The sequence below is a fragment of the Papio anubis genome, chromosome 4, assembly GCF_008728515.1.
Source record: "Papio anubis isolate 15944 chromosome 4, Panubis1.0, whole genome shotgun sequence".
Classification (NCBI taxonomy): domain Eukaryota; kingdom Metazoa; phylum Chordata; class Mammalia; order Primates; family Cercopithecidae; genus Papio; species Papio anubis.
The window spans coordinates 172392966-172418300 of NC_044979.1; the positions used below are offsets into that span (position 1 = coordinate 172392966).

At 45.0% G+C, this 25335-nt stretch overlaps 1 protein-coding gene across 8 annotated transcripts in view; it reads right to left on the reverse strand.

The window, feature by feature from the left end:
- The window catches only part of HLCS (holocarboxylase synthetase), a 245862-nt gene that overhangs the window by 166573 nt on the left and 53954 nt on the right, over positions 1–25335 (reverse strand). For all 8 annotated transcript variants that reach the window (XM_021935523.2, XM_021935526.2, XM_021935525.2 and 5 more), the window contains one exon: positions 20331–20513. In XM_021935523.2, coding sequence (XP_021791215.2) covers positions 20331–20513 — 183 coding nt within the window. The remainder of the gene's footprint in view (positions 1–20330; positions 20514–25335) is intronic.

Genomic DNA, 25335 nt, shown 5'->3' on the forward strand with positions numbered 1-25335 from the left:
TGCAGCTAAGATCAGAAACACATGTTATGCTGTGTCTTGCCACGTTATCTATTGATTGGAGGCAGCGTCTTGCTCTGTTGCCCAGGCTGGAGTGCAATGATGTGATCATAGCTCACTGCAACCTTCAACTCCTGGGCTCAAGCAATCCTCCCACCTCAGACTCCCAAAGTGCTGGGTTTACAGGTGTAGGCCACATCACTTCAGAGCAGTTCCACCCCTGTTACTTGTCTTATCTGCTAAATTTACCCAGCTAACAAGATTCAGAGGTGAATTCAAAATATTTCTTATGATCTCCATTTATGTTTTGGAGCTTCTTTTCCCAAGAAACACCAAATAACTGATCTTAACCTATAAAGGTTTTCTATCTCAGAGACACATTTGCCTCATTGCAAATAATTAGATTAGTCGTGCTTCAGTCATAACATCGTTAAGTTGCTAGGCAACCAGAAGCGAGTTAATCAGAAAATGAATCATCAAAGACACGGCACGCAATCTCCTTTTACGGGTGTCTCATTCTTAAAACACTTTCAAGGAAACAGAAGCAAATATTTGTCTACTCGTATGGAATTTATATGACGCAATCCATATCTTACTATTGGTATTTGACACACAAAATATTCGCATTCGCTTGGTGTCTTCACTCACAGGACAAAGCCAGACGGTACAGCAAATCTTCATAATCAAAAGATGACACTCCTGGGCCAGGCGCAGTGGCTCATGCCTGTAATCCCCACACTTTTGGAGGCTGAGGCAGGTGGATCACCTGAGGTCAGGAGTTTGAGACCAGCCTGGCCAACATGGTGAAACCCTATCTCAACTAAAAAATACAAAAATTAGCCAGGTGTGGTGGTGGGCACCTGTAGTCCCAGCTACTTGGGAGGCTGAGGCAGGAGAATCGCTTGAACTCGGGAGGTGAAGGATGTAGTGAGCGGAGATTGCGCCACTGCACTCCAGCCTGGGGTACAGAGTGAGACTCTGTATGAAGGAAAAAAAACAAAAAATGGCACTCTTGACATAGGACTGGTTTTTTTTATTTTTTTTATTTTTTCCTGACTTCATTTAAGGCAGGGATTGATCATTTGACAACCCTTGGGGTGGATGTTTATTCAGAGCACCAGTACCAAGCAAAGCAAGGCTCCATGAAGGTTTGCGAGGTGCCTGTCTGGGTGTCTGTGTGTGTGCCCCTCCTCACCAGCCTGGTCCTTTATGCAGCAGCTTCTGTCTAGCCACACTGGTCCCCTGTGGTCTAACCAACCCCTGCCTGATCTGTCCAGATTCCACACTGCACGGCGCTGCACCCTGGCATGGGATCCGAAGACTGCTGCTTCCTGCTTCCTGCTTCCCACCCTGTGTTCTGCCACTAGCCCCAAGCACTGGCACGCAAAAGTGAACGGATCTGGAGGGCTTCCACCTTCCAGTGGCTTACTTTGCTGAAACCAGTCCATTTTCACAAACATCCAGGCTGACTGTCGCTTAGGGACACCCTCGGGCCAAAATGAACCTGGAGACACGGTTTATTCAGCCCACATTTTGAACCAGTTGTAACACTTAAAAATTGAGATATTTCATATCACATTTCCTGCCTCTTTTGAAGAAGCAGCAACTCTTTCCACACAGCAGTAATGGGCTGCAGCCAAGCAGCCACCCTCATCCCGTGAAGAACACGCTCCAGCTGGCCCTATGTGTCCCCAGCAGCCAGCTGCACTCTGTGCCGCCTCTCCTGCCCCCTCCCCTGGCCTCTGGGTTAGAGACCACTCATCTCAGCCCTGGCAACAAGCCTGGAATCCATCCAGCCATCCTCCTCTGGGGCCCTGATGATGCATCCTTCCAGTTCGGTCCAAACTGAGTCTAGTGACACTGACTCTCAGAACAGAAGGGGACCATTTTGGTAATTCTTCAAAAAGTTAAACAGAGAGGGCCAGGCACAGTGGCTCCCACCTGTAATCTCAACACTTTGGGAGGGGCCGAGGTGGGTGGATCACCTGAGGTCAGGAGTTTGAGACCAGCCTGACCAACATGGTGAAACCCCGTCTCTACTAAAAATACAAAAATCAGCCAGGTGTGGTGGCGAGCACCTGCAATCTCTGCCACTTGGGAGGCTGAGACAGGAGAATTGCTTGAACCCAGGAGGCGGAGGTTGCAGTAAGTCGAGATCAGGCCATTGCATGCCAGCCTGGGCAACAAGAACGAAACTCCGTCTCAAAAAAAAAAAATTAAACAGAGAATACATCACCCAGCAATTCCACTCCCAGGTATAAACCCAAAAGAACTGAGTGCAGGGACCCAGATATGTGTGTTCCAATGATCATGGCAGCATTATTCACAATAGCCAAAGGCTGGAAATAACCCAGGTGTCCCTCAATAGACAGATGGATAAACAAAATGTGGCATATACAATTTAGGGGATATTATTCAGCCAAAAAAAAAAAAAAAAGGTATGAAGTTCTGATACATGTTGTAACATGGATGGACCTTGAAAACATTACACTAAGTGAAATAAAAGCCAGACACAAAAGGACAAGTATTGTATGATGTCACTTGTATGAAATATCCAGAATAGGAAAATTCATAAAAATGGAAAGTAGAACAGAGGTTACCAGGAGCCATGGGGAGAGGGGAAGGGGAACTATTTATTCATTGTTACAGAGTTTCTGTTTAGGATGCTTAAAAAAAAAAGTTTTGGATATAGAGAGTGAAAATGGTTGTAAAATAGTGTGGGTGTAATTTACACCACTGAATCAGAGACTTAAAGGTGGTTCTAATGGCAAACTTATTTTATAGATATTTTATCACAATAAAGAGAGAAAGGGAGAGAGAGAAGGAGTCAGGATCTCAGTCCCTTTATTCTCACAAAGCTCCCTGTCCTCTATGCAATTAGCCACCCCCCCACCCCCCGCCATCAAGCAGCCCTGCAGACCAGGGGGAGCGAAGGGACAGCTTGCACCGGCAACCGAGGGGTCTCGCTGTGCTCTCCTCGGGGTCCCTCCTTGCTGTCCCTGCGTATCACCAAAAGAGGCCACTCAAGGGACTTCTCAGAACAAAAGTCGTTTCCAAGGTGACTTTCCACCTACTTCTCCTGCTAAATGATTTTAAGTTCTGCTTAGGCACCCACTCAGCTACAACAAGAGTGTGAAAGCCACCACTTTCTGCACACCCATTCAATGCCGAGCACTGCTGGGTGCTGTGGACCCAAGATCCCCAGTCCTTTCCAGGCGACACCCCTGCATCATTAGCATCGTCCACAGCAGAAGAAACGGGACCCCAGACAGCATTAATGACTGCCCAAACCACACAGGCAGTATACCGCAGAGCCGGAATTTGAACCCATGAAACCAAATCTGTCTGGCTCCCAAATCCTTGCTCTAATTCCTATCCCACAGTCCTCACAAAGAGACCTACCTAACCCAAAATGCAGCAAATTAGGAAATGCCTATTCACTACAATCAAAATGCTGATGGTATCACAAGTACATAAACTCAATATGCAACTATCAATAAACATAAAATGAATGTGTATGGCTCAGAGCTGGGGGTGGAGTGGGAGGGAGAAGAGCAGTGGGCAGGGGTGGGAGCAGAGTGTTTGGTAAAAGAAACTTGAATTTGGCCGGGTGCGGTGGCTCACGCTGTAATCCCAACACTTTGGGAGGCCCAGGCGGGCAGATCACCTGAGGCCAGGAATTCGAGACTAGTCTGGCCAACATCGTGAAACTCCCTCTCTACTAAAAATACAAAAATTAGCTGGGCATGGTGGAGGGCGCCTGTAGTCCCAGCTACTTGGGAAGCTGAGGCAGAAGAATCACTTGAACCCAGGACGTGGAGGTTGCAGTGAGCCGAGATCACAGGCCACTGCACCACTCTAGCCTGGGTGACAGAGCAAGACTCCCTCTTAAAAAAGAAAAAAAAAGAAAAAGAAACTTGAATTCGAACCTTGAAGCTACCACCCATTAGCTGTGTCTACTTAGACAAGGCTGTGAGAGGACATTTTCCCGAAGAAACAAAGGTTTTAGCATGTAAGTGAGCTACTGCTGACCTCACCCCTATCCGCTTTCTGCAGGAAAGAGGTGTCATATTCACAAGGTTTCCGTAATGGAAGGACTGTGGGCAGAGGTAAGAGAACCCAAGAGCAAGGAAGGGGTGGCAGAGCACTGAGAACCAGCAAGGGACTGAAGCAGCAAGAGGTGGAGCTGCTAATGGCAAATAATATCAATACCTCGACCTCTCTTAATTCCTGCCATCAGTCTCCTGCCGGTGCAGCCAGTGATGAGAAGCATCCAGAGTTAGGAGCACGGGAGCCCAGGGATGGGCTGACAGGTGAACAGTCCAGGGGCCAGCACATCTAGCTCGGTGGCCTCACTGGTTATGTGGCCCCTCTCACACCCAGCCCTGCACAATTCTGACTTAGTCCCAGCAACAACATGAATTTCTACAAGGCCTGATCTAGCGACGAGTCCAAACTGATTCTGCAACTCCAAAGGACTTAGGATTGATGTCATTGGCTATCTAACTCCTAAGAATATGAGTTCCTCCAGGGCTGAACTTGCCACAGTGCTTTCCAGATCCCCAACACCTGGGACACAGTAGGCACTCAATAAATGTCTGGTAAACGGTCTTCCTTTTATAATGTAAAGTGATAGCTCAGCCTCGGATGCTGAAAGGCCCAGGATTTACTGCATTTTTTTGTTACCTGCCAACTAGCGAAGACCACAAAAGGCTTGAGTGGAACAGTAAAAGCAGGGAGTGAATAAGTCATTTCTAACAAGGCTGGTTTTATAGGCATCACACCTCCATCGGGCCAAATAGGCTCATTGTAGAGGCGGAATCTATTCTGAAGTGCAGAGACCAAAGAGAAAGCCAGGGTCAGCTCTAACGGCGAGGGCGGGGCAGCTCAGCCACCGCCTCCGCAATAAGAGATGCGAACGTCCGCTGCCAGGGCTCATGGGTGCGGGACCGACACCCACAGGAGTCTCTGGGGCCTTCATCAAGCCTGCCCAAGGAAAACGCCCACCATTTGTCTCAGCCCAACACAAACAGGCTTCTGACAGAGCAGGCAGCGTGGGGGTGGAGGGCATGGAAAACGCTGGGGCTGAGCCCTGGGGGCCCACGGGCAGCCCTGCCTGGTGCACCCAGAGGTGGCCCATCCTAGCCAACATGCACACCAATGTGGCAAGTTCACACGCTCCCTTCCTTCGGATGTTGACATGTCCCCCGGCCCCACCACCCTCAGCTATTTGCCTGTTACCTGCCGACCCCACCTGGGCCTCTTGTGTGGACAGGGGACTCCGGCACAGGATCCTGCCCTCGGGTCTGCCACCACCACCTGGGAGGCCGCAAGAGGCACTCCCTGGGCTGACCTCAGCTTCTTCATTTTTCTAACGAGAAAACGAGAACATCTCTCTCTGGCAAAACGGAGCTTCAAGATTCAATATTTAGCCTCCACTGTTTAATTCTCAGTTGAAATTTAACATCGTGTTAGGATGCCAGGGTTAAAATACACGTTACCTGAAAAGAGAGAAGCAGCCCCATATCAAGAGGCTAAGAGCTTTCTGCTCCAGGGCCTTATCTTAGCAAAGGTTCACTGGTCCAACCGGCTGTCACCATGACACTCAGGAAAATCCAGAGAATCCCAGGGAACAACACCTGGCCAAGCCTGGCAGGAGAGAGGGCAGTGGCGTCTAACACTGCCCTATGTGTCCAAGGAGAGGGAGGGTCTAAGCCCACGCACTCAAGGCCGCAGTAGAGCAGTTCCAGCTCGGAAGGTGCATTCGTTCATAGGGGAAAGGGGCTGACCGCCCAGTTTGTACACAGCAGAGTTTCTAAACTGAAAAGAGTTTTTAATAACACACAAAACAACTCCAACTTTTCCCTGAAACTCCATCTGGCCAGTTTCCTCTGGCACGTCCACAGCTGATTCTTCTAGAAACTGTTTAACATGATTGTTAAGAATAAACTAACAACCCATTAGGTTATTTATCCTGCTCTTCCAGAAAACAGAGCTAGACTATGCAGGCAGCTGCTTGGGCAGAGAGGGCTGTGCACTGCCGGCCTGTCCCTAGGGTCTCTCAGGGCTCTCAGTGCACGGGAGCCAAGGAAGCAGCTCCCAATCCATTAGCGGGAAAAGCCAAAACTCTTTGCAAGTGTCCAAATAAAATGCGCTTACTAAATGTCTACTATTAGCAAAATACTGGGAAAGGGATACAAAGATTAACAACATATGGTCCTTGCTTTCAAATCATCTTGCATGACAGTTTAATGGGGAAAACAGATATTTATACAAATAATACAACAACAGCACTTATACAAACCACCTAAAAAAAATTCCTATGGAAGTGACTGGATCTAAGGTTCCAAGTCACAATACATGGGTTAGGAAACTGAAAGAAAAAATTCAAATCCTATACCCGTGATGTGATCATCTGTGGAATTTTCCTGGATCAGAGCGATAGAATCCCTTTGTTGAGTATAAAAGATCAACTATTTGTCCTCATAGCATCTGGCTGTAAGATTTTTTATGTTCTGTAATTTAAGACTTTTCTTTTAAGAGATAGGGTCTTGCTTGCTCAACATGTTGCTCAGGCTGGAGTGCAGTGGCACGATCACAAACTCAACTCCTGGGCTCAAGCGAACCTCCCATCTCAGCCTCCCAAGTAGCTGGGACTATAGGTGCACACCACCATGCCTAGTTAATTTTTTTTTAAATCTTTTGTAGAGGTAGGGTCTCGCTGTTTGCCCAGGCTGGTCTTCAACACTTGGACTCAAGCGATCCTCCCACCTCAGCCTCCCAAAATGCTGAGATTACAGGCATGAGCCACTGCAACTGGCCAATTTAAAACTTAAAATCTTACTACTCTAAGAACTTTATACACATGTGCTTTATAAATGCTGGTTCATATGAAGATGGAATATCCCCCTCAACCCCGTAGGGTGATACACAGCCATATGGAACCATCACTAACTAGTAGGCTACTGCTTTTACTTCAAATAAAACAAATACTCCCAGGGCCAAGTAGAAACTAGCGCCGTTCTCTTGACAACTCCTGGAAGCAAAGATGTCAAAGCCTTCCACTCTTAGAAACAACCCCCGATAGAGTCTGGGCTTTGTGGTTTACTTAAAGGCAGTAACATTTGCATCTTCAAAACAAAAACAAAAGGCCCTCTTTATCAGGAAAATGTGGCAAAAGGTTCACCAGCGGTAAAAGCGGGTGAAGGCTGCATGGGGCTTACAGGGTTGGTGTACGACTCTTTTACCTTCTCTTCAGTTTTAATTTTTTTTTAACAAAAAATTGGGGGAGAAATAAAGGATTTTCCCCAGAAGTTTGAAAGGCCCTGCCAGCTCCTACATGAGCTGTAGATTTTTGTTCTGCTGTTAATCATGGAATCATCAAAGAAACAGCCTTCATAAAGAATCAAAAAGCAAAACGGCAATGAAGAACACCTTTTAGCTTTTCGATCTGAACAAGCCTTCGTGCTGCCTGTGCTGGGGAAGCGTTGCTGAACCATTCTGAGGCAAGAACACCTCCCTGAAAAACCACAGATTTCCATCCTCACGGAGCCGTCCCTCCGGAGGCCCAGATCTTGTACAACCCAAATGCAGGGCACACTTTCCCCAAGTACAAACCCCAGTGCGTTTCATGAAGCTGTTCAGTATATGCGGAATCAGTGCATTAATAACAGCTTATTGGCACCAAATGAAAAACACACAAGTCTTAATCTTAGGTCTTGAATTTTGTCCAGGTCCTACGTCATACCTGGCTGGAAGGCCTACAGCCGTAAGCATGCTTGGTGACTGGAGGCTGTGTAGTGAGACCTGAGTTTTGAAACCAGGATTGGTAGCTTAACAAAATTTACTGGTTGTAGAAAAAGTAAACTCGCCTCCAGGGAGGTGAGCTCAGCCTCACCATTCTGACAGCAGCCTCTGGTGGCCAGTTTAGTAAAAAGTGTTGGCTCTGATGCTGAAAGCTCGGACCTTCCCTTCTTAATGAAGGTCGCTGCAAGCAGACAGGCCATTCTAGGTAACAGCTGGGGGTGACTGGGGAAGCTGCAGAAATCCAAACGAAGGTGTGACTTTGGGCCACGTAAATCACCAAGTCATTGGATGATCTGTCTCTTGCATTAAAAAAAAAAAAATGAAGTACTCTCTTTCAAAAGTAGAAAAATAAATAAAGAGAACTGTTTTAAAAGGGCTCGAGTCACAAGGCAGATAACACATACTCAGTTTGAAAGTAATCTCATTCCATACTTGCATAGAAAGCCTTTAAATATTCAAGGAGCACAGATTCCTGCACAAAATAAAGCCCAGCCTGTCTACTTTCTTACACAGCACCCCACGGTACACTAACTCCTATGTACTGAGTGCCGGAAATTCTTCCTGCGATGTAAGGAATTGCTCCATATGGCAGAAACTTCTAGAAAATGCTGCGACCATTCATTCAGAGAACAAAATTAAATATTCAGGATTGTAGGTGAGGCCTGATTTCTAGTGCCACAGATTCACACCATTTCACTGGATATAAATAGAGGAATGATCAGAGGCTGACAGTTGGCTTCAAAGGCAGAGAGGGTAAGAAGGAGACGCCATCAGCTTCAAGCCAACTTCTTCGTAAGGTGCACTCTGTCCTCAGCCGTCAGAGAACAATCTGGAAACAATCTGCTGAGCAGCTGCTCTCATCAACAAACTGTTTATTGTAAGAAAGTGGCTGGGTCAAAGGCTAAACATCAACCTGAGCTGAAGGCATACAGACCAAAAATCAATACCGTCCCTGCTAAAGAGACCCAGGACTTAGCATGCAGAAAAGAGTGAGTGAGGAACTCATGTTTAGTTCTGAAAGAGTGAGAGTTGGAACAAAACCCCCATATTTCAACATTTAGGGTTCTTCTGCATGTTATTCCAACTGACCACTTGCTGCTATTTGCAGAATGGCCTGGTAATGGGGGCTAAAATGTGGCATTCAACAGGGACATAGAAATCAACGTTGCCCAAAAAGTTACAGGGCTTTACATCAGTTGTTTCTTTCTCACATTTGATTTGCAACAGGACCAATGTACTCATTATACACATGTGCTTATTATACACAATGCACAGATACTACAGTCCATCTTTATATATGTCTAATCAGAAACCGGAAGGCTGACTGGACATGAGATTATATGAAGAGATTGTTTCATTTTAGGTATGACAGTGGAATTGTGATTATGTTTTTAAACAGAGCTCGTATCTTTCAAAGACACATACTAAAATATTTGCAGATGAGAGAACTGAAACGGTATCTGGGAATTCTTTCCAAATAATATTGGCGGAGAAGTGGGTAGAAAGAAGTGAAATAAGATTGGCCATAAATGGATAACTGTGAAGCAGAGTGATGAATACAAAAGAATTCACTGCATTATTTATATTTACTTTTGTATATTTGAAATTTTCTATGAAATGTTTTCTTTTACTTTTGTGTAAAGTTCAACAGTCACTTTGAAAGAAAAAAAGTTTTCTTAAATATAAGAAAAGTATTAACCTACCAAGGGAAATTGATTAAGTCATACGCCATGGTATTGCTAGGTATCCAATTTGATGTTTTTGAGCAATGTCCGAGATATGGTTGTTATGTCCTGAGTTGAACGACGGAGAAGTAGAAAGAGAGGCTCAAAGTGTTCCCACTGCATATGTGCTCCAGCAAGCCAGCATGTGACACACAGACAAGACGGTTTCCTATGGTTTAACTGCATTGTGGAGCATGAGGACATACATGAGCTGCCAGGAAAACCCAACTGTCATAAATAATGGGAACCAAGTTGTTAAAAGACAAGTTGCCATACAAATTTTGAAAATACAATTTTTTTATAAATTTGAGGCTGCTATTGATAATTCTTAAATTAACAGCAAAATTAGAGAATTAGCCTGAAATAAATAAAAATAAACAGATAGCAAAACATTCTTTCATTGTGCTAAAATTAACTGTGAAGATGTATCTATCTATGATTTTAACTTGTCCCAATATAAAGATGAAAATGGTAATAATCACAAATTCTTAGAAAAGAATGTATTCAAGGGAACTGCTTCAAAAGTTAAAAAAAAAATCTTTTTAGTCTACTTGCTTTACCAAGACCAGCATAAACACCGCAGAGAGTCCTGGAAAGGATGAGGAAGGTCTTCTTGTCTACTCTCCCTCCCAACAGAATAGAGAAGGGTTTGGCCATGAGAATTTGGTGACCCACCAGGCATGGTAGCTCATACCTGTAATGCCAGTACTTTGGGAGGCTGAGGTGGAAGAATTGTCTGGGCCCAGAAATTTGAGACCAGTTTGGGCAAAAAAGTAAGACTCCATCTCTACAAAACATAAAAGTAAATTAGCTGAGTATGGTGATACGTGCCTGTAGTCCCCACTACTTGGGAGGCTGAGGTGGGAGATCACCTGAGCTCAGGAGTTCAAGGCTGCAGTGAGCCATGATCGTGACACTGCACTCCAATCTGAGTGACAGAACGAGACCCTGTCTCAAGAAAAAAAAAAAAGACACCCACCCTAGTGGGAAGGTGGGGCAGATGGGGATGGTTAATGGATGCAAAAAAAAAAAAAAAATAGAAAGAATGAATAAGACCTAGTATTTGATAGCACAACAGGGTGACTACAGTCAATAATAATTTAATTGTACATGCTCAAATAACTAAAAGAATATAATTTGTTTGTAACATAAAGTATAAATGCTTGAGGAGATAGGTACCCCATTTTATATGGAGTGATTATTATGCACAGCATGCCTGAATCAAAGCATCTCATGTACCCCATAAATGTATACACCTACTATGTACCTAATAAATTAAAATTTTTTAAAATGTTAAAAAGCCATCTACCCAGACAAACTCATTTGGCCAATCTGAGACACTACACCTAACTCCAACATCACAGAAGGAAACGATACACAGAGGAAAACCTTCGAAATTATAGACCTTGGACCTTTAAAGCATTTTATGAACTAAAAAGCTACAGGAAAACTTAAATCCTGAAATGTATCAAGGTTGCCTATGGGAAGTAATAATCTAGACAATCCTAGGCAGTCTGGCTATCCCCCCATCCCTAAATTAACCATCATTTTTTAATTTATGAAACTACTGTTTGCTGTTTCTTTTAAAAGGTATATTTTCTTATTCATGGAAATTAAAAACAGGAAAGGGGATCAGTGGTGCTCCACGTAGGATTCATTTTTGTTCAGAAAAGAGAGCAACTTACCAAATGTTTACCTAGGGCATACAAAAGCAAACTCAGTAAGTTTTCTGAGAAGAATATTCACTTTCGGCCGGGCACAGTGGCTCACGCCTGTAATCCCAGCACTTTGGGAGGCCGAGATGGGCAGATCACAAGGTCAGGAGTCCGAGACCAGCCTGACCAACATGGTGAAACCCCGTCTCTACTAAAAATACAAAAATTAGCCAGGTGTGGTGGTGTATGCCTGTAATCCCAGCTACTCAGGAGGCTGAGGCAGGAGAATCGCTTGAACCCGGGAGGCAGAGGTTGCAGTGAGCCGAGATCTTGCCACCGCGCTCTAGCCTGAGTGACAGAGCGACACTCCGTCTCAAAAAAAAAAAGAACATTCACTTTCAACTTTAATTTTTTAAACTTTTCCTTAATGCATGTAAGAGGCAGGTTGATTTAAACTAAAAGTATTTATAGACCAGTGGCTCAGGAAAGCCTCATGGTGTGTGAAACTGATGACAAGGGTCCTATGATATGCATGTTCAGGACCCAGCGATCTAGCTGACTGCTGATGCGCAACGCTGTTCTCCTTTCGCTCACACCTAAAATCTGAATCTCAGCCTCAGAGGTGCAACAGCACAGTGCCAAAGCAGCCCTCCTCTTCACCCACAGCCTCTGTCCCCTACACTCAGATACACATGCCAGAGACACGAACAGCTACATAACAAAATTGTGCTGTGAACCTCCCTGTGTCAAGAGAAAGTCCATTTCCCTTTTACCAGAAATCCAGTCCAGACCCGCTACTCTAAGTCTTCTCTCTCTCTCAGGGAGAAATGACCGCTCCACAAAGGCACGCTCTATCTCAACAATCTTACATTTTTTTGTAGTTCTGGTTAAAACAGACATATGCACTTAAATAAATATATAAATGTATATGCATATATATTATCATAATAACTATATGTATTCATATGGTTGAAATTTTAAAAACTCAAATACCCTTAAAAACATCTATTAAAACAGACTCTGTTGTTTTAAATTAAAGACATGTTCCACGATTCACGAAGTAAAATTTGAGTTCTAGAATTTTTTTGTAAGGGACAGTGGCTCCAATGATCAATGAGAACTGAAATTATAGTCTTTAACTTCAATATTTCTTTTTTAGAAAAAAATTTATTTTATTGACAAGTAAAAAATATGTACATTTCTGGTATACCACATGATGCTTTGATGTACGTGTATGTTGCGGAACGTAAACTCCAGTATTCCTTCCACTGATTCTATTATTAAACGAAAGCCTAAAAGCATTTTAAGAAAGAAAATACCCATGACACCAGCAGAAGGATAATGTAGAATTGTACTGGAAACATGCAGTACCTGGACAGCTGTGTGGCCAAACTCAGCACGCAGCACCTGGAGAGACACAGCCACACACACGTAGCTACAACAAAATGAAGAAATCGGGAAGATCTCTCAGAAAAAAGGAGCCTTCCCTTTTTATCTCCAGGAGAAAGTGCCTGAGGGACAGACAGACGGACTAACCTTGGCTGAGTTTTCCTGCTTTCACGAGGAAGCCTGTGTAATCCTCCTGGTGCTGCCCAGCATCGGCTGAGCTCCAGCAGAGGAGCGCTCTCCTCGCACCCCAAGCTGTTTCTCCCCTTCCCACTCAGGTGGGGGAAACGGAGGATTAAACACCACTTGGGTCCACAAACAGCCTGTCAGTTTTGAGACCCCCGAAACACTATGAACATTTTTCCAAGACCGTCAGTGCAAATCTCTGGGCGGCACTCTCAAATCACGAGCAATGCATGGAAACAAAATGTGTTCCCCAGCTATAATTCACATCCCAAGAACTGAAGGAGAACGTTTATCAAACGGGATTCGGGTCTCAGACCCCGACATTCCTGAGCTGACACTGCCAGCTCCGTGGCCCGGGAGCGCCAGACTCAACGGTTCCCTGTCATCGCGAGGTGCCCCACCGCCGCACCCACCTCCAACACTAGTCCTTGGCCCTGCACCTGATCACAGGAGCCCTTTGATCATGCTCTCTAACCCGGCACCAGTATGGGCTTATTCCTAGGATGTGTTTTTTTGAACTTGGGAGACAAAAATCCGCACGTGAGAATGTTCTAAGCCCTTCTGGAGACAGCCTCCACCGACTTACCCGGGAGGTGAGGCCAGAATCCGTACCCGCTCACACATGGCAGCTATTAGGAAGCCCGGGTAGGAGACAAAAAGCATGTGGTCTTGGAGGATTTTTTTATTCCAAAAGAGGCCGTTTCCCATCCACAAGTTTGTGACTGCATAAATGGTGGATATAAATAGACGGAGGAAAGAAAACCATGCTTCTTAGACGGGATGTTATCCCAAGAAGGAAAGTGCTGAGCGGGAATGTTCCCCTGGCCTCGGAGACCTTATCACCCCTTCCCCAGGCCAGACAGCAAAGGCCGCAATGCACAGAAGCCAGAATCATCACAAAACTAATTAAACGTGGAAAACAACAAAAGCGTTTGTGCAGATTTCCCACAAGCACACATCTCTGCCCTGGGTATTTACTCTGCAGGCGCCGCTTTGAGGCACACTTGTGGAAACAAGATTCAAGTAAAAAGACAGGACACACAGTAGCTGAAAAGCTTTCTTCCCACAAAAATAAAACATTCTAAAGAGAGCACAGGAAAACCCCCCCAAGTATGATTTCTTTTGCAATTCAACGTCAAAACCCGTCATGTCGCCTTTTGCTATGGGTATTATGCTTGATAACAGGAAGTCACTCAAAATGAACAAAAAATTTCCAGTGTAGGTGAAGGGCGAAGGAAGAAAGAAAGGAGAGAAAGAGGTATATGAAAGACCCTTAAAAACATTCATAGCTATAAAAGCTTTTAAATGTTTGCTTTAATCTGCCAGCTGCCTTTAGCCGGTGCCGTATTGTAAAACAGCCGCACAAGACCACAGCAGCCACATGTCAAAAGCTATTCAAGGTGCACCTGGAATTCTGACTTCCTCTCTAATTTGGATCTCTAAAAATTATTTTTAAACTGTATTTTAAAGTTACGCCTGAAGCTTCTCCATATCTATACATTCGAGACTCAGAACTAGGATTAAAAGTAGGAGAAGGGGAGGATTCCACATCAAATACTATGCTAAAAAATGGCAGGCAAAGATTTTTTTTTAAGTGGAGAATTCTAATTAACTCATTAGAAAAATACATGAAGCCAATGCGGTGGTTCACGCCTGTAATCTCAGCACTTTGGGAGGCTGAGGCGGGAGGATCACCTGAGGTCAGGAGTTTGAGACCAGCCTGGCTAACATGGTGAAACCCTGTCTCTACTAAAAACACAAAAATTCACCGGGCATGGTGAGGGCCACCTGTAACCCCAGCTACTTGGGAGGCTGAGGCAGGAGAATCACTTGAACCCAGGAGGCAGAGGTTGCAGTGAGCAGAGATCACGCCACTGCACTCCAGCCTAGGCGACAAGAGCAAGACTCTGTCTCAAAAAAAAAAAAAAAAAAAAAAAGAAACGAAAAATACATAAGCCTCTTCACTGTCCTGTATGCCAGCTTCCTCTCCCAGGGGCAAGGACTCCTTCCCCCCCACCCCGCCCTACTTATCAGGGTCACTGTGAGACCCACATGAGATGGCGACACAGGCAAAAAAGTTTGGTCAACTAGAACACATGCCACAAAGATGAGGAATTATCCCTCGTTTTCCGGAAACTTCTGCAGCAAGGGCTTGTCCTTAGCAGGCACACAGATGTTTGCTACAGAAGGGGCCAGTTAGAGTAGGAGGAACAACTGTGTGGTATGTATGACTGAGTCTCAGTTTCTTCATAAAGCAACCGACGTCTGAAAAGCAGCTCCATCTCAGCATGTTCATGTATATCAAATCATCATGCTGCACACCTTAAACACATATAATAAAAAATAAATGTAGCATAAAGGACTTCCCGGAGTAGAAGGGTCTGTACCCATTTTTTGATATGTTTACAAGTATCTAAACTAACCTTACCAACAAAACCTGCTTTTTATGGGGGGGAAAGTTTCACAGTAAAAATTCGGGGTTAAATCAAAAGGAAATGTCATAACTAGTTTTTGTTTTTAAGGACATATTATCCATTCCACAACTCCCCACTACCAAAATCACACACACACACCCCATGGTGATTGTGCCCAATTATTTCAGTAACAAACTCAGTTGTTGCTTCTTGCGACAGCTACATCTTGATCCCAAGGGTAAGGTAACTGGACGCAGGACCCCTGCTAAGAGTCCAGCTGGCTTCTATTTCTCAAGTCACCTACACACCATTAGCCATTGTTGGCCACGATGAACACCCACAAGGTTCCCAAGCTTTTTCATTTTGGAAAAAATCTTGTGCTCCCCAGATCCTAAGCGGATGTCCCAGGCTACGGGAGCAATGCACAAGCTCTCTAGTTCCCCAAGGGGAAGGTGCCAACCTTCCTGGGGGTGGCACATCCAGTTCCCCAAGGTAAAGGTGCCGACCTTCTTGGGGGTGGCACATCCCACCCTATGCTGCTTCCTCTGGCCTCAGTGGGGGGATAAAAAGGGACCCACTGGCAGGCAACTCTGCAGGGGTGGAGGGTGGGGGGCTGGCTCTGTCATACACACAGGTTCAGGCCCCAGCCAGTCCCAACCCACCAGCTGCCGCTCCCCGTGAGACCCCGCAGAGCGTGGCAGCCTGTGCTCTTTCTTTCTGCCATTGCTCCGGCAGAGATGAAATGGAAAATGGAACCCAGAGAAACAGAAACAAGGCAGCTAGCTTCTCAACTGGGAAAGAATGATGTTTTCTCTATAACATCGGATTTGATACAAAATAAAATCTGTTAAAATGTTTCTATAAAATATAAAAGAATTATGTTTTTTCTGGTATTCTGTAAGGGAAAGAATTATGTTTCTTCTATAAAATCAATGTCTTTCGAAAACACTCATGTCCCAGCACAGTAAAGATGTATTGCTGCTAACTGCCTGTCACCCACTGGTGGCGGAAGATGTGGTGGCCACCAGGTGATCTCACCGAGGACACCCCACAGTGAGTCATGTGGTGTATCAGTCTCTCACCCACCAACATCTGCAGAGAGGAAGCCATGGAGAGGTCCCCATATATATGGTTTTGGAGAAACAGTTCAAAGGGCTCTGCCAAGAAACTGGAACATCCACGCAGTGGTAGGGCACTCAGGGGTACCTGTACCACCCACAGAAGCAAAAGGAGAGCTTCAGCTCGGAGTCACAGCTGTCACAGGCCATGAACAAGAGTCACGTGTTTTACTATCAAAGCAAACCCTTTCTAAATAATATGTCAAATATTAATATTAACCAAAGTATCGACACTTACATGAGATTCCCTGCCTCTTAACGTTCAAGTGTGACCATGTGTGAGATGCCTTCAAAGTCCAGTGACATGCAGTCACTTGTTTTCAGTTTTTAATAACTAATCTGGCTCATTATAAAGTAATTAATAACAAATAACTAATTTGGCTTATTATATACACAATCATTATAGAAAATTTGGAAAATACAGAGAAAGTTTTAAAAGAGTATTAAAATCACCCTTAAGCACTCCATCAGAAATACATCCTATATATACCAGATTTCCTTCCTTCCAGTCTTGTTTCCTTTTTTTTTTTTTTTTTTTTTTTCCTTTTTGCAACAAGGTCTCACTCTCTGTTGCCCAGGCTGGAGTGCAGTGGCGCAATCACAGCTCACTACAGCCTCAACTTCCCTGGCTCAGGCAACCCTCCTGCCTCAGCCTCTTGAGTAGCTGGGACTACAGGTATGCGCCACCATGCCTGGCTAATTTTTGTATCTTTTGTAAAGAATACAAAAGTCTGCCAGGTTGCCCAGGCTGGTCTTGAACTCCTGGGCTCGAGCAATCCACCTGCCTCGGCCTCCCAAAGCATTGAGATTATAGGCGTGAGCCACTGCACCTGGCCCAGTCTTCTTTCCACGGAGATAGGTGTGTGGTAAACATGTGTTGGTGTGTTTGTTTTATGGTTTAACTTTTTGTCATTTTGCTGAGACCCAAATTTCAATCCCGCTCCTGGGAGGTTCAATTAAACGTGAAAGCCTTGGTCGGAGGAAGCCCAGCTCGGCCGCCCAGAGTCTGCACATCAGCCAAGCCCTGCTTCCTCTTGGTGTCGTGCACAGTGACGCTGATGAAGTCACACATGACTGGGTTTTATCGTGGGAATCACACGCTACCATGGTGTTTGGGTATCGATGAAGGCCTCAGAGCACATCCTTCACAAATGCCAAGGGCTGACTGTCGTTGAGGCGAGTGCTTTTTCTCCTTGGGTCTTGGTGCTATTCTTTCCAGTTATATCACAGTAACAGAGAAGCACATAAATCTTCTGCGCTATTCGTCATAAAGAGCAAGTGTCAAGGCACAGAACTGTGTAAACACAGCTGCTACGCAGTAAAACTATTTAGATAACTAGCGTATTTATTTTGCTCTTTCATATCCCATACTATAACAGTACCTAGGACACAGTAAATGTTGAATGAAAGATGAATATTATTAACTGGGACATTGAAACGATTTCTGCAGACCCAAAAGAAAGTGCCACCAATATAATGGAAAGCTATAAAATTATACTATGTGAAACTGATATAGAGAGAAAAAAATTAAATCTCTGAAGAACAACTTTATAGTTCTAGGGGCCTGTATGCCAGGCAGCCTAGCTCAGCAGCGACACCCTGTGGTAAGAGATCTTTGATTCCTGGCAACAGAGTATCTTGCAGGGCACAGGAAGAAGAAAGCCGGCCCAAGCATCCAATCCCTAAGGCAGGTGATGAGCCGAATGGACAGGCAGGATTTAGCAGATGACTGGGTGCCAAGATCCTCTCCATGGAACTTAATTCCACGGGGATGACTGAGATCTGTTAAGTAGGGATGCTGGAAATAAAACCAAATATAAAGTACAAACCCAATTCCATTCCCAGTCTCTGTGGTCCAGATCTATAAATACTGACCCATAGCACAGTGACTAGGTACAGGAGGAATTCAGCTGCCTCCGGAAAGGCCATCTCAGGCAGTGCATATCCACCTTCAAATTCATTTGCACCATCATCCTTTAGAGAACTTATATTCCAAGAAGACATCATATAAAACTTTGAATTCTGCCATTTCCTTCTCCAGCAGATTCAAGGACACCTAAGCAGAGTTAATAAACATTAAGAGGCCAGGCATGCCACGACTATCATCCCAACACTTTGGAAAGCCAAGGCAGGCAGATTGCTTGAACTCAAGAGTTCAAGACCAGCCTGGCCAACATGGCAAAACCCTGTCTCCACAAAAAGTATTAAAAATTAGCCAGGCATGGTGATGCACACCTGTAGTCCCAGCTACTCGGGGGGGCTGAGGTGGGAGGATCGCTTGAGCTTGGGAGGTTGAGGCTGCAGTGAGCCGTGACCGCACCACTACACTCCAGCCTGGGCAACGGAGCAAGACCCTGCCTCAAAAACTAAAAATAAACATTAAGAAATGAGGATATGTACAGCATACACATACTCATTCCATTCCTTGGGCTGCCAAAGTAAAGCAGAATTCAGTCAGAAATAAGTAGCTGAGAGGAAAGTAGTCCACAGTACAGATATTCAAGAAAACCAACAAGGCCAAGTGGAGGGCCCACAACAGGAAGTGAGTATTTTCTGAAAATAATTATTTTCCAAAGTTATTATGTAAGAAGGGGCTTGGTAGGGAGTGTCCATGTATGTGTATACAGAGCAAATATTTGCTTTAATCATGTTCAAGCATTTCATTCCCAAAGTTTGTGAAGCGGGAAAAGAATACTCCCTTAATTGATCAATGAACAGGTGAAAATGTATTACCTCCCACTGCCCCAGGCTGTTTAAAAAACTGGAAGGACAAAAGCGTGAAGCGTCCGTTGTGTGCTTGAATATAAGCAGACACATGATACAAAGCCCCGACTTGGGTATTTCAGGTTATACTCATCCTAAATACACCAGAAATGCCAAGAGTTCCAAACTTTCACTCACAGGAGAATAACTGGGGGCGGGGCCACTCTTCCTATCCACTGCTCTGTCCAAGAGTCCGGAGGTCAAGTTCGAAGACCAGCATGATCTGAACTCTGAGAAAGGGCAGGGAGCTGTGCCAAGGGCAAGGCCAAGCCACCTCACTCCCTGACTTCCCCAGCTGGGAGCCTCAGAGCAGGCACTCGCTAAGGTAGCCAGCCCCAGCCCTCCATTCCCAGGAAAAGACTGACAGCGAAGGTCTAGGGGAATGGCAGTGCTGTCAGATTTTCTATCTGTCTTCTCCAAGTGAGCCCATCACACCCAGATAGCTCACAGCTCTGCTCTCCTCCAAAAACTAAGAGACACAGTGTAACACAAAAGAAAGTGTCTCCCTTTTAAAAAATGTTGGGATGAGAGGTATAATTTGTTTGTTTCAAGAGAAAGTAGGTAAGTTTAGTGTTTAAAGTCACCTAGACTATTGGATGTTTGCAGAAACTACATGGTTGTCACTAAACTCACAAATTTGTCTGTTCAGAGAAGACAACAGAAATAGACAAAATAATTTGTCACAATGACTATGAAACCGACAGCATGGCCGAGCAGGGGGATTAGTAAGAACACACACCTGGAGAATCTGGCAACTGGCCCAAAACCAGGTATCAATCACAGGCAGCAAGTGCAGGCACTGGCCACAAGAATTGCCGAACACATTCCCAGTTCTGTGGGCATTTTCCTGTTAGACACGACTCACAGACGTGAAACCCAGAGCGCTGTTGCCACAAGATGGCAGACATTAGCACAAATGTGATTGTTCCAAAGATTTGCTGAAAGCAGCCCAAATCAAAACAAATGCTTTCAATCCCAAATGAATAAAATTACAGTTTCTGAATATACTCTTGACACAGGGACCCTCTTCCCCCCAACGCGGATAGGGCCACACCTACAGACTTAACACCTTTCTAAACTCTACCAGTCACCCCTCCCTTATACATAACCCTCCCCCCACAAAATAAATATTTGCACATCTTGAAGATGATTTCCAAACCCAAAGTCAAAACAGAAATGAAAAATCAAAACCAACCAAAATAAAACAATTAAGGCAACGGGTCGCCACTGTGAAGAGGGCCACGTCGTGGCGCGCTCTGCCCGGCTGAGCCCACAACTCACCTCCGCAGCCGAGAGCAAGTAAAGAGGAGTTAAGGCAGGAACTTGTTTCATGTCACAACTGAGGCCAAGGGTTGTCAGAATCTCTCTAAGGACTTCGTATCTTCTAAAATTGCTTGACTTAAGCAAGTTAAAATCTTCTGGAGTTTGCACTATGTCGGAGCTCGGAGGTAGTTCCAAGTGCACCTGAAGGGAAAACATAGCACTATATAAACTGGGGGCAATAAGAAAAACAGTTTCTTCTTTCTTTTTCTTTCCTTTTTTTTTAATTTAGAGACAGGATCTCACTGTGTTGCCCAGGCTGGTCTTGAACTCCTGGGCTCAAGCGATCCTCCCGCCTCAGCCTCCCAAAGTGCTGGGATTACAGGTATAAGCCACCGCACCCGGCCAAAAAATGTCTTTACCAGTTTTCTTCTCCAAGTGAGCACATCATACCCGGATAGCTCGTAGCTTTGCTCTCCTCTGAAAATTAAGGGACACAGTATAACCCAATAGAGAAAACTTGAACCCGAATTTTTCTAATTATCAATAGCATATAAACTCTGAAGCTGAATATCTGGAAAGTCATGGCCAACAAGAAAATGATTCCAAAGAGCCTGTTCAAATCCTGGTTGTCAGGCAGAGAGGTCATGGTGGAAATGACCCTGTACAGTCATCATCTCTCTCCATGTTCCACACTCATCAGTCATATGACCTTCTGCAAGTTACTTAACTCGGTTATAGGAACAAAATAGTTAGGGCCGGGCGCAGTGGCTCATGCCTGTAATCCCAGCACTTTGGGAGGCCAAGGCAGGCGGATCACCTGAGGTCGGGAGTTCAAGACCAGCCTGACCAACATGGAGAAACTCTGTCTCTACTAAAAATACAAAAGTAGCCAGGCGTAGTTGCGTGTGCCTGTAATCCCAGCTACTCGGGAGGCTGAGGCAGAAGAATCGCTTGAACCCGGGAGGTGGAAGTTGCGGTGAGCTGAGATCGTGCCATTGCACTCCAAACTGGGGAACAAGAGCAAAAACTCCATTTCAAAAAAAAAAAAACCTAGAAAGACAGCTGTGCTGAAAACCTAATTGCTAGTGAGCTCAGGGAGGCAAATGGCTCATGCTGGAAACTTCAATTTGGCCTACTAGCCATAAATGGAAAACAATACCTGGGAAGAGAGCAGCCCTATTCATCATTTTAAGAGAGTTTGCAGAAGGCTGGGCATAGTGGCTCACACCTGTAATCCCAACACTTTGGGAGGCCGAGATGGTAGGATTGCTTGAGCCTAGGAGTTTCAGACCAGCCTGGGCAACACAGTGAGACCCTGTCTCTACAAAAAATACAAAAATTAGCCAGGTGTGGGTGGTGCACCTGTAGTCCCAACTACTTGGGAGGCTGAGCTGGGAGGATCCCTTGAACTCAGGAGGTTGAGGCTGCAGAGAGCCATGATTGTGCCACTGCACTCCAGCCTGGGCAACAGAGTGCGACCATTTAAAAAAAAAAAGAGAGAGAGAGTTTGCAGGAGTTCAAAACATCAGGTCCTTGAATAATGTTGTTTCACTCAAAGTCATTTTGTTATGATGTTGATGAGGGGAAAAAGAAATCACTTCCCAGCCGGGGCCACTCTCTGTGGGTCTGCAAACTCTCCCCATGTCTGCCCGGGTTTTCTCCAGATTCTCCATTTTCCCCCACATCCCCAAGCTATGCACATTAGGTGAACTGATGCGTCTACATGGTCTGGTCTGAGCAAGTGTGAGTGCAGGTGTGAGTGTGGCCTGCGATGGGTGGGCATCCCGGCCAGGGCTGGCTCCCCAACCAGTGCCCTGAGCTTCCAGGCTGAGCTCCAGCCACGTGGCCACCCACCATGCTGAACTGAAATAATTAGGTAAATAATTATCTTATGTTTTTATTAATCTTTCTTAAATGTACATATAACTCATATTTATTTCAGTGTTTCAGTGTTTTGTCCTTTATTTAGAAGTCTGGTGATGTCTTTGTGACCAGAAATACGCCATGGGAACTGACTTCTTGTTTCTATCAATTAGCCTATGGTAACATTGGTTTCATTGTATGTCATTTCACTTAAGTGTGCAGTTTCCAAGAACCTATCAACAGCGTTAAGTGAGGACTTACTGAGGGAGGAGTAGGATTTCTTGGACACCAGAAAGGCCTTTCCTCCCACCCTCCTTCCCCTGATTGAATTTTAAGATTTGGAACTTCACCTAGTTACTTCAGGCTTTGTTGTCTAGTTAAAAATTAAAATATCTCCACCTATCAACAGCCTCTGTCTTGGGATGAAGGAACTTCCTGGAACCTCTAGCTCCCCTGAGATCAGATTTTAAATGAGCATTGGAGCCTGGAGGTTGCCAGAACACTGAGTACCCAGAAAAGCAAACTGAGCTCGTCTGCCTTATTTTGTTTCAGTTTTGCCTACTGTATGCAAAGCTTCTAGCCTGATACTATAGAAGTATTATGAAAATAAAAAGCATAGTGCCAGCTTTTAGGTGACTTAAAATCTCTCAGTTCCCACCCACACCTTAACCAAGCCAAATACACTAAACCAAATGTTAAAAGTTGAGGCCTGAGTGCGGTGGCTCACCCCTATAATCCCAGCACTTTGGCAGGCCGAGGCGGGAGGATCACTTGAGGCCAGGAGTTTGAGACCAGCCAGCCAACATGGCGAAACCCCATTGCCACTAAAAAGACAAAAATCAGCTAGGCGTGGTGGCGTATGCCTGTAATCCCAGTTACTTGAGAGGCTGAGGCACAAGAATCACTTGAACCTGGGAGGTGGAAGTTACAGTGAGCTGAGATCGTGCCAGTGTACTCCAGCCTGGGTGACAGAGTGAGACTCTGGTTCAAAAAATAAAGGTTGAGGCCAATCAGAAAAGGTCTGCAGGACACCGTCCAACATGGTCCCCAAACCACAGCTGGTTGGCTGCAGGCTGGCTGCTTCCTCTAAGACCGAGGACGCCGATCGGGGGCAACAGGTCAGGTGGGCCTGTTTCTAGATAGCCCGGGAGAGGGGAAGAGGCAGAAAAGCAAAACCCTCTAAAGAATCCGTATCCTCACCTGAGGTCAGGATTTCGAAACCAGCCTGACCAACATGGTGAAACCGTCTCTACTAAAAATACAAAAAAGAAAATTAGACAGGCCTGGTGGTGCATGCTTGTAATCCCAGCTACTTGGGAGGCTGAGGCAAGAGAATCATTTGAACCCAGGAGGCAGAGGCTGCAGTGAGCCGAGATGTGCCACTGCACTCCAGCCTGGGCAATAAGAATGAAACTCCGTCTCAAAAAAAATAAAAATAAAAAATCCGTATCCTACTCAGTACGCTTCTACCTTAAATGTGCACCTTTCCCCTCTGGTGGACAAAGTTACGCCAATGTAGACAAACAGCACAGTGGCAGGACCCGTTTAATTCACTTGAGCACACGGCTATTCCGGAGATTAACCCTTACAGGTGGCAGAAATGAAGTAAGTCAAGTTCTGTTCCCACCAGAGCCGAAGGGATGAGAGAGGTGCTCGACTGAATGCATGTGGACTCGCTGGTCAGGGCAAATACACAGAGTAGCCAAGACGCACACGCAGTGAATTATATTAACTCATTTTCACATGAGAACAATGGCAGGACGGAAAACAGGATGGCGCTACAAGCGGGCGGAGTTCCCAGAGACAAGGAGGAAGACGGCTGCTGAAACCCCGAGAACTGCTTGGTTTCACTGTCTTATGGTTTCAAGATGTAGGTGCTTCTACAATGGAAACCAGAAAAGAGGCCACCTCTGGTTCTACGCTCCCAATGAGCAGGGAGAAATGGCACGCCAGAGTGTGTGGGTGGCAGATTTGTACTCCTCGTCCACAGAGGTACTGGACTAGAGTCTCATCCTCTGGGTGTAATCCTGTTACCATAATGACAGGTCTATTTCTGTAACTTGGCCTTCCTGTAAAAATAAGACTTTTTAGTTGGAATGAAAACCAGAACTTAAAAAATGTCTCCAGCCACAAATGCGGGGAGAGGGTGATACTGGCATCTAGTGGGGAAAGACCAGGGATGCTTCTCCGCAGCCGAAAATGCACAGGACTGTTTCTCATCACGAAGAAGTCTCTGACCCAAAATGTCAATAGTGCCATGGTTGAGAAACTCTGCCATCAAAGGCCACCCACTGCTGCCATGTGCTAAGCTAAACAAGAAAACAAAATCTTTTAAAATCCATTTTAGAGATTTTCTGTGGACAACTTTATGGCAAACTCCTGGTCTATTTGACAGTCAAATGTCAGCATTAATCCACAGCCTCAAGTTTTCCCTGCAAACTTGATCAGTACAGCGAAAATACAAACATTTCCTCTCTTTCTTTATTATTATGAATGGCAAAGGCATCAAATCTGCAGCTTCCTTGGCTGGGACACCAGTGCCTAGGGTGCAGCTGTGTTCTGCCCTTGAAATACTTTACCTCCTCTTATTGGGTTACATCATTACTAGATTTATTACAAAGGTGAAGACTATGAAATTGAACAGGGAAAGAGGAAACTAACCAGCCTGTGATAATATTTATTTTTTGATCTCAGTAAGGTATCACAGAGACACAGGCCTGTGGAGAAAACTGTGACCCTGTCACACAGAAGACTGGAAGTCATTTAAAATCAAAAATGACATTCTAATCCTCTGAATCTGATTTGTGAAGCTGCATCATATTGCCTTTTTTTTCCTAGGGCAATACACTGCAGTATCAAATTTTATGATAGTAATAGGGTCAATTTAAATGGTGCAGCAAGCAGATTTGCTATGTAACTCAGAGAAATGAATCACAACAGTGCCAAATCAATTTTCTAGTACAAGTCTGTGCTCAGGGGTGGTAAAATTCACTCTTCAAAACTGAAATATGGCTCTAGGAAGTTGGGTTTTTAAGTGGATTTTCTGAGAATATGCAGTTACTATAGTTACCATATTTGCAGAGAAAAAGATAAGAGGAACATTTATTACGCCTCCAAATGCTAATTCATGTGGTCTGCAGCACTGCAGGAAACCTGCTTG